Consider the following 12,500-nt stretch of genomic DNA (forward strand, 5'->3'; position numbering starts at 1 on the left):
AGCTACAATTTGCTGTTTTTATTTTTTCTGTACAACCATTTTACTCAGAGTTACAGCTTGTTGAAAATCACCCAAAAATTTGGATGTTTTTTTATATCCCTTAATTTTTGGGACTAGTTTAGCAAGGTTTCATTCCTATTGAAGCTAGGCAACATTTTACATAAGTACATAATGTGTCAAAGATTTTAACCTTCAGTGTTGTTAAAATATAACTTTTCTTACTTAATTATGTTTGAATAGTAAAGATCAGAATGTACTTATTTTATGAAAAATTAAAATATTCTACTGCATAAGTTACTTGTATTTGTTTTCCTTTAGTTTCCTGAAAGAAGGTATGATAACAAATAAAGAAATAAAAGGAGATGACTAAAACCCAAACATGTTCTTACACACATTTATTATTATTAAATTGATTACATTATGAGTTAAAAAGTTTGATTAAGTACGTATTACAAGAGTTATTATTAAACAGACATTTATTTTTAGTTAAGTATTACATGTTAATCGTTCTTGTACGAACGTTGAGATTAAATCTAACATTTCATTGGCACATCTACTTAGGTATACAAAGAGGCTTATCAAATACGATATATGCTAACACCGAGTAAATAATACGCTCGTTATTGGGGAAATGTGTCGTGTTAGTCACTGTGCGATAAATTGAGGTATGGTGAGGAAAGTAATCTTTGTATGAGAGCGTGTCTGCAGCCGCCTGTTAGGCATAAAGTGACCTTACACTCTGGCATTGTAGCCTATGCATATGCAATTTCAGTGAGCGCGCTGCCACGCCTCTCATTTTTTGATGAGAGGTTTAACCCATTAATCCCGTAATGAGGGAGGGGTTAGGTTAGTCCACCACGCCGGCCAATAGCAGGTTGGGGACTTTGTATACTCAAGAACTGTTTTAAAGAACTCTCAGGCGTGCAAGGTTGCATCACGATGTTTTCCTTCACCGTTGCAAGTGATAATTATTTCTAATACACACATAACTTCGAAAAGTCATTGGTGTGTTGCCTCGGGTTTGTACCTGCAACCACTTGCGTGGGAGGTACCAACTTGTACCACTCGGCTATCACTTCACCCTCAAGTTCTTATGAATACTGTATCTCCCATGACTCTCAATGTCCAGATTCACACGCTTATATGCCATCGGTACTTGCCGGGAGCGTCATGATTCTTGGGACATATCGCAACAAGTGACGCGTTTTAAAATGTCTCGCGACACGTTTCCCATTAACAAGCTCATATAAAATCTGGTTTCATCAAATTCATCATTCAGCACAGTATTACAAAAGTTTTATAAAACAACATAGATGTACCAAAATTATTATGAAACTATACCATACATAATACATACACATTATCAAATCTGTTACATGGTTGAGGCAGAGGTATATGACATACATCCATGTATAACGTAATCGACACTATCATGTACAAAAGGAATTGGCATTTTTCATAAACGCTACTTAATTTATAATAGTATTTTTAAATAAACATATGCTTCTTAAATTAATATGTATTTTAGATTTTTTAAAATAAAATATGCTTTTTAAATAAATATCAAATATTTTTAATTGACACGCCGCGATTTTGAACTGCATTTTTCCATAAAAAATTTGTTTAAAACATACTTATCATAATATAAAAATAATATACTGTGTCCCTGTATTTTTGTGCTTCGCGGTACTTAATTCCACGTCGCAGTGGACGAGAGTCGGGGCTGGAAGGCTGGCAGGAGACCTACGTCAGGTACGAGAAGGCCAGCCTTACAACCTCAAGAAACGTCCATCAGACACTTACAATATGTATAAAGACCACGTGCTTACGAATCTAAAATCACAAAATGTCGACGCTAAACAGTTCATAGACGTAGCACGTAGCCCTATGAGCTTATCATATGTACTTAGCAGTTATACATAGTTGTGCGCGCGGCTCGAGTTACTAAGCTACTGCTACCGGCGCACGTTGGACAGAAAGCGTATAGACAATGCTTAGAAAATAGGGGATCTCTATATACAGAAGAAAGGGTAAACGAAAATTTATAAATTTTGATCAAAATTGTTTCAATTCAATTAGTATCTGGACCACCATCTAATTGGTCGTTTCGATTTAGTTTTACACAAATTAATTGCCTTGATATGTTTTCTTAGGCACACATTAATAACACTTAGGCATTAAAAGTAGGATAGGGTACATTGAAAACAAACCCTCTCGTATTAGAACCCTGCACGATTACAGTCATAGTAATAAATATAATAACAAAATTGACTTAAAGTCTTTCTAAACGACTGGCCGTTTAGTCTAAAATATAAATTTCCCTGTTTTTAATTTCATTTTATTAAAAGAACTCAAGACAATAACGTTGCCACGGCAAACCAGTCTCACTCGTACTTATTGTCTCACAAATCGTTTCAGTCTTTACCCGTGGCATTATCACATTCGAAAATGATCTGACTATAATCTATCGAAATAATATTTAATGGACATTCGAAGCGTATAGAAGGTACTAAGTCATACATTTAATATTTAAAAACCAGTCAATCTTATCAACACAGCCACCTCGTACCGCCTACGCAACGTATATCGTTCCTTATTCACTTTTATATTTCATTAATAATTCGAAGACATCGCCGGACTTAATTTTATTTGATTTTGCAGAAGTAACTAAATATGACAAAGGCAGCATATTGTGTTAGAGTATTAGAAATATAAAAAGATAGTTGCATGGGCTTGAAGACTTAAATAGAGTTTCCTTGAAGCCTGTTCGGATATAAAAGTTATCGAAAGCCGAGGGTATTCATACTGTTTGTTAGTTGCTTCCACCAAACATACCCGTTTACCGCTTACGACAACTTCGGCAGTATACTAAAGACAGTGGTAGCGTACAACACTCAAGTCTTATTACAGCGAAAATATCTTTCTCGGCATTATCCACAACTATTAAGAACATTCACATCTTAAAATACTAGGCTGTATAAGCCACTTAATTATAATTTCTTATCATCTAATATTGCAAACTAAACATTGAAATATAATTTTAGGCAATGAGACATTTAATATTCCATCAAGAAGCGTATTATGTTAAGCGTTTAAATTCCTACGAGCTGGCGAAAGCTATGCAATATCGATGCTATGCGAAAATCTGCGAACCCAGCGTACGCAATGTACGCGAGGAAAATGAACGGGATACCCCAAGATAGTATAATAATAATTACAAGTAGTTGTCACGCTAACGACACTCGAGCACGACGTTCTTCTGTTCTGAGTTCACGTAAAACAGGGCTTGTACTAACTCAAAGCTGGATCCACACCTATGCAAACAGCATCACACATTAGGCATTTTCGCGAGCAGTTAGTTTTAAAATCGCGATGAAAAAACATAGTACCAGTTTAGAGGCAGACGTTGCACAAGGTAAACATTTCAAAATTTAATCATCACAATTATGGTTCGCCGTCGCACTGAAACCCTTTGAGCTGCAGTACGGGCAGGTGTGGATCCACCATAAAATAATAGACAACTACATTAAACAATTATATCATCTACGCAAAGTATTTTAGGTAAGTAATTGTCATATTCTTTTTTTATTGGGAGACATTTTAATAACCCGTGGCTGTCCCACTGCTGGGCAAGGGTCTCATAGTCAACACACAGTAGGTATAATATAACCTCCACTGTATGTAGTTGAACAAAAAGAAAAAAGCAATAAATTATTCTGCCTTTTTTTCTGACAACTTATCATTAAACATTTACATTGTGTGTGTTCTTAGCATATAGCTCACAAAGCATAAAAAACTCGCTTAAAGCAACAGAGTACATACATATTATGTATAATTATAATCAATGATTGTAAGTACAGCGTACACTTTGGAAGTCGCAAGTGCTAATAAAACCAATAAACCATCATGACCGAGCAACCCCTAATCAAAGCCTACCCATTTTCCAAACACGACGCACCGATTAAATAAAATTGTCAAATACTTTTTGGAACATGTAGTAAATACCCAAATTTCACCGGTCATTGGTCCCGTATATATAAAAGAGGGCGCAAAACGAGCATATTATCTAAATTCATTATTTTATTAATAATATTGTAATTTTTATTGATCTTTACACGAAACTATAAAAAACATTTACAATTAAAACAAAATAATTGGGCATCGTAGAATTCTTAATTACTTAATTTTACTTCTTTCCTACCGGTAACAAATAGTAGTTGCAGCGACAACTCGCTCTGCTATAATAATATTCAATTAACATTCATTGACATGGTAGCGTCCGTCACGACGACATCTAAAAATCCTTTAAAACATTACTATCTACCATACTTCTTTTCTGTCATTCTTCAAAGTTCAATATTATAATTAAATAGTGCGAAAAGTTAATAAAAAGAAATACGTGTTGAAGTTTGTTCAGCATTAACTTCGGTACTTATAGTTTGTGCGTCATCTTACAAATCATTGCATAGTGTGCAAATATGCCGTCAGTTCTCGTCGCAGGGAGGTAACTGGGTTTTGTTCCTCCGACGGTGATAATTCTGCATTGTTATCGGAGCGATTCTGTGGTTGGCGTGGCGGTTCATCGTATCGCCAGCTCGGTCCAGGCACCGGTGAGTCCCGGTTGGCAGCGGGGCCCGCAGCGGCTTCGATGGCAGCGGCGGCTTCAAGGGCCTGCTCACGTTCTGCGGCCTCGATAAACTCGGCGGCCCTTGCGGCGTCATAACCTAGACTCTTCTTATCTAGCTTTTTACCTTTTGATTCTGCTGTGTTAGGATCTTGTACCGGGTGGTTTTCTTTTTTGTTCTCGTTATTGGTCACATTGCTTTGTGTTTCATTAAAAGCTCGTTCTCGATCTAATCGCCACGTATTTTCCCATGATGGAGTACTTCTAGTGAGTCCTAAATAGCTGCGGGCGTGATTCACCGATTTTAAATGTTCTATTGTAGTATCTTCGTCTCTGATGATCTTGTCACACAATTTGCAGTAATATACTGTCGCAGATTCCAGGAATTGCATTCCTCGTAACGGCAAGTCTACGGATGGCGCGAACAGGGGTGGATCCTCGTCTACCGGTATTTTGCTATGCCACGCTGAGCCTTGGCTCACTGTTTTTTCGAAATGTCCAGGTGAGCGTAAATGTTCTAACATATCAGAGACTGTCAACGGGAACACGTTACAATCCTGGCACCAGTGGCCGTTAGGATCGAACTTGTCTTGGGATGTACCAGAACTAGACGAAGAAACTTTTTCATATTTTAAAATCAGATTATTAAGGGTCATGATATCATTTTTTACGGATTTTAATTTATCTCGGGTTTTTATTTCCAAGTTTTTTATTTCTTCAGTAAACCTTAAAGGTACCGAGCGTCCTTCCTTTTGTGCTTCACTAACCTCCGCGCGTGCTTCACGCAACGATCTTAGATTCAAGTCTAATAGATTGCCTTCGGCAACTAAAGTTCCCTTCTTTTTAATAAACTTTGTTAACAGGCTGTTGTCCGTGTTAGCGTTTTCAATTCCGTTGGATTCTTGTGAACTGTTATTTTGTTCACGGTTAGATGCGTTTGGTGATCGATGAAACGCATCTTGTGCTCCTTGTCGCGCTTGATTGGGAGCCCGCCAGCGTGGTTGTGAACCGCTCGTTGGTAATGGAACTGGCAGGCGCAGCGAATTATGCACACGGCTTTGTTCATCAGCTCGGTATACAACACCAGCTGTGGGACCTACAGCTGAGGGACCTACAGCTGAGGGACCTGCCGCTATCTGACCCAGAGCTGGGTTGCTGTATTGCGTATAATTGGTAGTCGGCAATACTTGGTGGAGCATTGGATACACTGAGCTCTGCCCACCAGTTTGGTAGTGTTGCGAGACGCCTGGACCAACAGCTGCCTGACCCGCGGCTGTTGCTCCCACATAACTTGGAATATTTAGTGGTATTTGCGTATAATTCGTGGTCGGCAAAACTTGGTGAAGGGGTGGGTACACTGAGCCTTGCACATCAGTTCGGTAGGGCTGCATAGTCGCAGGATGATTATATATCGGTCCTGCAGGTCTAGTCCCCTCAAGGGCTGGTATTTGCGGAATATTATTGGTCGGCAACATTAAGTGCGGAGTTGGGTATACTGAGCTTTGCACATCAGCTCGGTAGTGTTGCGCCTCGGCAAGGTTACTGCCTGGTGGTGGTAAAGTGGACAACTGTCCGGGCAGCAGCGTAGTACCCTGCACAGTTCTCTGCACATCAGCTGGGTAGTGTTGTGCCTCGGCAAGGTTAGTGACTGGTGCTGGCAAACAGGGCAACTGGCCGGAGGCCAGTGAAGTATTCTGCACAGCAGCTCGGTAGTGTTGTGCCTCGGCAAGGTTAGTGACTGGTGCTGGCAAACAGGGCAACTGGCCGGAGGCCAGTGAAGTATTCTGCACAGCAGCTCGGTAGTGTTGTGCCTCGGCAAGGTTAGTGACTGGTGCTGGCAAACAGGGCAACTGGCCGGAGGCCAGTGAAGTATTCTGCACAGCAGCTCGGTAGTGTTGTGCCTCGGCAAGGTTAGTGACTGGTGCTGGCAAACAGGGCAACTGGCCGGAGGCCAGTGAAGTATTCTGCACAGCAGCTCGGTAGTGTTGTGCCTCGGCAAGGTTAGTGACTGGTGCTGGCAAACAGGGCAACTGGCCGGAGGCCAGTGAAGTATTCTGCACAGCAGCTCGGTAGTGTTGTGCCTCGGCAAGGTTAGTGACTGGTGCTGGCAAACAGGGCAACTGCCCGGAGGCCAGTGAAGTATTCTGCACAGCAGCTCGGTAGTGTTGTGCCTCGGCAAGGTTACTGACTGGTGCTGGCAAACAGGGCATCTGCCCTGACGTTATAGTTGTGTTATGGACAGCAGCTCGGTAGTGTTGCGCTTCGGCAAGGTTAGTGACTGGTGGTGGCAAACAGGGCATCTGCCCTGACGTTATAGTTGTGTTATGGACAGCAGCTCGGTAGTGTTGCGCTTCGGCAAGGTTAGTGACTGGTGGTGGCAAACAGGGCAACTGCCCGGGCAGCAGTGTAGTGCTTGGCACAGTTCTCGGTTCAGCTACTCGGTGCGGCGGTGCGTCAGCCGGTCCCACAGCTTCCGGCGGGCGTAATGACGGCCCACACCCTGGTGGGTATGGATAGGGTGGTATTGCCGGCTGCAACCGAGTGGGGTCATACGCTGCCTGCTGCGCTTGAGAATTGAGCATTTGAGCGTTTTGGGGTCCCGGTATGGATAAAGCAGGATACCACTGCGGTTGGTATTGTGGTTGACCATATTGAATGTACGAATGATGTACCATGTTTCGGTCTTCGACGACCGTTGTGACCTCTTCAACGCGCGGATGGGGGTTCTGCATTTTTAGTTCTCGGATTAAGTTATATAGTAGTAGAAATGTCTTATCATACCCCCTTTACTATACGGGACCAAGAATAGCAATTAATTTGATCAATTAGATAATATTAATAGGCTTGGATGGCTCATTCCGCGAGGAGACGCTCGCCCAAGAGTGGGACAGTATGGGCTTATGATTTTTTATTTGGCTATGAAGCTAACTTGTGTTTTGTCATTACATTTCTTTGTTTTAAAAATTCAAAATGAGATAACATTTTTATGGGTTATTATTAGGTTATCTTAGCTTATAATTAAAATAAATATCATATTTTTCTTAGCATTGGAAACTAGGTACCCTTTGCCACAAAATTAGTTTGAATGGAAATTAACTTATTACTATTGATCGCACCTTTATCGCGACGGCTTCCAACTACATATTTCAGCGTTTGATAGAATAGCGGCGCTTCAGCATCGTTGAATGGCGGCTGCAGCGGATGGTCTTTTGTCTATAGATCTTCTGCCTCCGACATCTGGAATATAGAAATAAAGAGCTGAGCTAAACTGTTTCACTTGATCACAAGAACAGTTAACTGATTGTTTCCACCACCCTTAATATGAAATCATCCTTTACTAATTAAGTGAGTAAAATATTGTGAACTTACTTTTATACTAGTAGTGGTGTCAGCTCGCCTCTTTGCGTCTGCGGGAATGAACGTCGTGCGGGAACTCTGCAAACAAACATTATACATTTATTGGTGACATTGTCTTTACGTATAGTAGATAATCTGCAATAAAGTTTTCATTAGCTTGCACAATGAAAGAGCTACATAAAATTTTACGCAAATAACGGTCGCAGTATTCGGAACAATAGCTCGCTCGTTTTAACGCCAGCAGGTATCTAGTCACACAGGGTTACAATTTAAATAGTCCGAAGTATATAATATAGCCATTTACCTGAAAATAAATGCTGATATTGCGAGATTGCTTGGAGGCGGCGCAGAGATGTAGCCCAGAGTTTGCGAGCCGCTATGTCTGCCTTACCCACGCCGATCGATATTCCGCCGAGACCTATCCCGTACGCTTCGTTCAACAATGTTCAAAGTATGTGCTAACTACATATTCTGTCAGGCAGTTTATATAAATAATATTCTATAAGAAGTCGGTAAACCACAGCATACGATTATTTTAATATTTAAATTGAATAAATTAAAATGTCCCGACACGTCCTTGTGTTACTGAACGAAACCTGTCAACACTCTTGTTCTGATATTTATTTGATGTAATGGTTTGCCACTGTTTTGATATTTTTTCCGCGAGCTATACCTCATTTGAGATCTGTTCAACTTCAAACGAATAAATATGCTACGACGAAACGTCACAATATTTAAATGACAGGGTAACATTGGGCTACGATTAAAAAAGTGCGGGTTCGTCTATGGGTGGTAATGGCGAGGCTTGGGAGGGCATGCGCGGAGTCGCGCTGATGGTACACCGCTCGCGACAGCGGCTGTGGGCGGAGTATCGCGCTTGAGTCGGCATCGATCTGCCGTCCGCGACACACACGTCCGAGTCCTGCGCCCGGCCGCACTCGCGCCACGCGACACCATGCAGCCGCCACCGCGCAAGGTGAGTCACCCCCCAGTCCCCACACTTTTCCCATCAACAATAACCCACTTCCACACATACCAAAACTTACATTTCCAAACCTACAAACTTTATTTGATCCTCGTGTCCACAAATTATATAAGCTTTATGTTTATTATTTTTTATTTAACATATTCAGTGCAACCGTGACTTTCTAAATAGTTAATATAAAATTTAGTTAATTTAGTGACAGTGAGCCGCAATGAGGCATTTTTGATTAATAGAACGCGTGACGGTTAAATCAATAAATGCTTAATCTCGTATAAACAGGCTGTGGTAAACATTCCTAAGTATCGCCAACAAATAATAATTTTGAAATCTTTTTGGTGAATAAAACTGAATGTGAAATGATGTGAAAAAATGTGTAGACGTTTGTCGTAGGCAGTGTTAATTTCGTAGGTCGTAGCGTTTCGTAGCGGTTGGGGCAATTGTAGTAGCAAGTAAAATGTGTGAAACATTCCGGAGCAACGATATCGGTATTTAACGTAGAAACCTTGGAAGAATGAACGAAAATATAAAGAATTAATTTTAACTCAAACTTATAACCAGTAAAGTTTTAAAATAGTGTTGTAATTTGTCATATAACCTACCGCATTATTCAAAATATTAGTGAATTCGTGAAAAAATATTATTGTTCTATTTAAAATGAAAAGAGTAGAATCAAGGCACAGACAACAAGTTAATTTATTTAGAAGCAAGTGGCTAGTACAAAACTAAATATTAATAATGAAGTTCCTCATTAATACAAAGCGGATGGTTCTCTATACATAAACTACGCTAACCTTCGAGAATACGTCTTTAATTCATACGATTCATGGAATCGAATTAAAAGTTCGACCTTTGTGTTATATATTTTCCATGAAATGTATATAATAATATTAGAAATTAAATAAACATTTTGAAGCCAAAATTATAAACTTGTATTACAATTTAAAGTAAAAATCATAAGATTGGCATTTCTATCGACATATAATTAGTTTTAGTTCTTAAAAAACATTTTACATTTTTACGAATATGACAACAATAATATATTTGGTAAAAGAAACAAATAATTAACAGTTATCCAATAGTTAAATTAAAGTAAAGATACTTACTTTAATAATATTTCGTAAATATAATAAAACAGCTTAGCCTTTAGATTTGAATAATCGCTTCTATTATTTTAAATACATATTTCTTTACATTATTTTTATTTATTTCCTACCTTTTCCTACCCTAATTTGCAATATTTTGTATAATTTTATGCGATGTACTTTTTCAGGTATATTTCTGATACCATCACACTACTATTTCTCTAATGGGTTATCTAGCAATCGAACTACAACCTTATAATACTAGCTCTTGCCCGCGACACCGTCCGCGAGTTACACGGCCTATTATACGCATAAATTCTCGAGAAAATTATTGGGGTAAAAAATAATTTTAAAATTTCGGGTCTGAAACTATTTTAGTAGTTTATTTCGTCCAAATCGGTTTAGAAGTTTTAGCAAGAAGAAGAGACGAGAGAGTTTTTTTTCGTATTTATATTTTAATCACTTAAAATAAATGAAAAGTTGGAAAAATACTAAAAAGACAATTATTACTGCTTAATACATAAATACTTATCTTGTTACTTAAACAGCTTGATCTAGCTTTACAATATTTCAACTCTACTATAGTTTGGAAAATGTTAAAAGTTTCTTATAAAGTAATCATAGTAGCAATATTAGCTATCCCATCTATGTTACGTCCGCGCTAAGGTTGCTTAAGCCATTTGATCGTTTACCCTCCAGTGAGGACAACGAGACATAGGCTTTTTGAAAAAAAAGAAATAAAAAAATTACAAATTCAATCGATAAAAAGTTTACTTTTATTTTTAAATATGAAATAATGTAAAATGTCATTGTTACAATGTAGCGGGTGTAATTTCCGCCCGAACAGCTCATCGTCACATCCGGTGAACATACTCGTGGCGTTTCCGGTTTACAATATAGCCTCATCTCTTTTCAGAGATAGAAGTTACATCTTGCTTGTTGCCTGAAGGAGCTGGCAGAGATGTCTTGTAGAAATAAATGTCGAAAGAGCTCATAGTACGATCTGTGGGTTAAGCAACAGTTGGCGCGGTCATTCTATAGATGGGTGACCGCCTAGTGGTATTTGTACTGAGCGTCTCCGTGCTTCGGAGGATACGTAAAAAAAGGGTCCCGAGTGTTGTTAATAAAGAAAATAGTCGTTAAGCCATGTCAAAGGCCTTTCGGGCGGCTTAGACAACCTAGTGTAGGTTGACCACTAACCATACGATAGATAGATAGATAGTATGAAAATGCTATTTTATTTCGGAGAAGGGTAAAACTCCGTTCGGAATAGGACAAGTTTAAGCTCTATTGTAATTATATCATACATACTTTCAGAATAATATTGTAAATTCAAAAAACTAAAGTTACTGCGCTATATTAAGCGTGGTTGTAGAATAAGACACGCGGCAAACTCTATTTTAAGACAATTTTCTTGACGCGGTCATTTTTTATATGGCCGATGAGCCTTACTGCTGAGCGTTGCTGTGCTTTTGAAAACATGGTAAATAAAATCAATCTTGTTGTTATTTGAAGCTAATCACTAACCAAAAAAATATACCTACTATCTATACATTTACACTTTCAATATAAATAAATAAAAGTCTTCCATTATTGAGTGACTGACTAATAGACAGCCCATAGCCGAAATTACTGAGCGTAGAAAGTTGAAATCTAGCATGAAGATTCCTTAAGAAGTGTAGGGAAGCATTTAGAGGATATTTAGAAATTCCTCCCCGAAAGGAGGAAAAAAGTGGAAATACTTTTATATAAAAGATCAGCAAATAATATTTTATAATAACTTCCAAGTGGGTGAAATTCTACGCGGGCAAAGCCGCGGGCAGAAAGCTATCTAAAATAAATGACTATCAAGCAACTAAGAAAAAATATGACGTAAAAGGAAAAAAGCAATTGCTATCTATTTTTATCCGGCGCAATGTGAAATGAATAAAACTTGCGCTATGATTGTTTTCTTGTAGTCTACAGTTAAAATACGAGGTACTTTTGCACGTCGCAGTACATTTTATGAAAGAAAATTACACGAATAATGTCACTAACAGGATAAAAATATCACAAAAGTATACTCCTGCAATTGTAGAACATTTTTGTTCTCCGCTCATTCTAGAAATTTCTTCCGGTTTCTAACATTCTCGTAATGTTTCTAATAGAAAGAAATATTTTAGTAACTCTGCTAACTAATTCCGGAGATATTTTTTGAACTACTAAGTATACTAAACAATGCTTTGCCTTTTAATAGTGGAGCCGGAAACTTATATTTAAAATATTAGTTTATTTTAGAATTAATGGTTCTGATTGTAGGTAGTTTGTAAGGTATTGCATTAAAAAAGTATTGATTGAGAAGTAGTAATTTAGTTCATCTAGTTTAGATAGATTTTAAATTGTTGCGGCTCGTATTCATAATTCTACTCTGAACAGGTCTTAAACGCAATATTATGATATTTAAAAAGGTCTA

General features: G+C 38.5%; 2 protein-coding genes and 1 long non-coding RNA gene across 4 annotated transcripts in view; 1 reads left to right on the plus strand and 2 right to left on the minus strand.

The window, feature by feature from the left end:
* Window positions 1-394: 394 nt before the first annotated feature.
* Window positions 395-8,384, minus strand: LOC142986549 (uncharacterized). Its single transcript, XR_012960395.1, has 4 exons — window positions 8,286-8,384; window positions 7,994-8,059; window positions 7,741-7,861; window positions 395-3,314 (listed from the first exon to the last, which is right to left on the minus strand). It is a non-coding gene; the product is annotated as an uncharacterized LOC142986549 (long non-coding RNA).
* Window positions 3,306-7,596, minus strand: LOC142986548 (uncharacterized). The gene has a single exon (XM_076135064.1). The coding sequence runs from the start codon at window positions 7,354-7,356 to the stop codon at window positions 4,459-4,461; it is 2,898 nt and encodes a 965-aa protein (XP_075991179.1). The 5' UTR covers window positions 7,357-7,596; the 3' UTR covers window positions 3,306-4,458.
* A 274-nt stretch (window positions 8,385-8,658) lies between the features above and the next one.
* The window catches only part of nwk (FCH and double SH3 domains nervous wreck), a 147,383-nt gene continuing 143,541 nt past the window's right edge, over window positions 8,659-12,500 (plus strand). For both annotated transcript variants that reach the window (XM_076134628.1, XM_076134629.1), the window contains exon 1: window positions 8,659-8,957. In XM_076134628.1, coding sequence (XP_075990743.1) covers window positions 8,937-8,957 — 21 coding nt within the window. In that variant the 5' untranslated portion in view covers window positions 8,659-8,936. The remainder of the gene's footprint in view (window positions 8,958-12,500) is intronic.

This window comes from Anticarsia gemmatalis, chromosome Z (genome assembly GCF_050436995.1).
Source record: "Anticarsia gemmatalis isolate Benzon Research Colony breed Stoneville strain chromosome Z, ilAntGemm2 primary, whole genome shotgun sequence".
Lineage (NCBI taxonomy): Eukaryota > Metazoa > Arthropoda > Insecta > Lepidoptera > Erebidae > Anticarsia > Anticarsia gemmatalis.

What these genes read in the sequence shown, in the direction of transcription:
- LOC142986548 (XM_076135064.1), bottom strand. Translation starts at nt 7,356, where the DNA reads ATGCAGAACCCCCATCCGCGCGTTGAAGAGGTCACAACGGTCGTCGAA.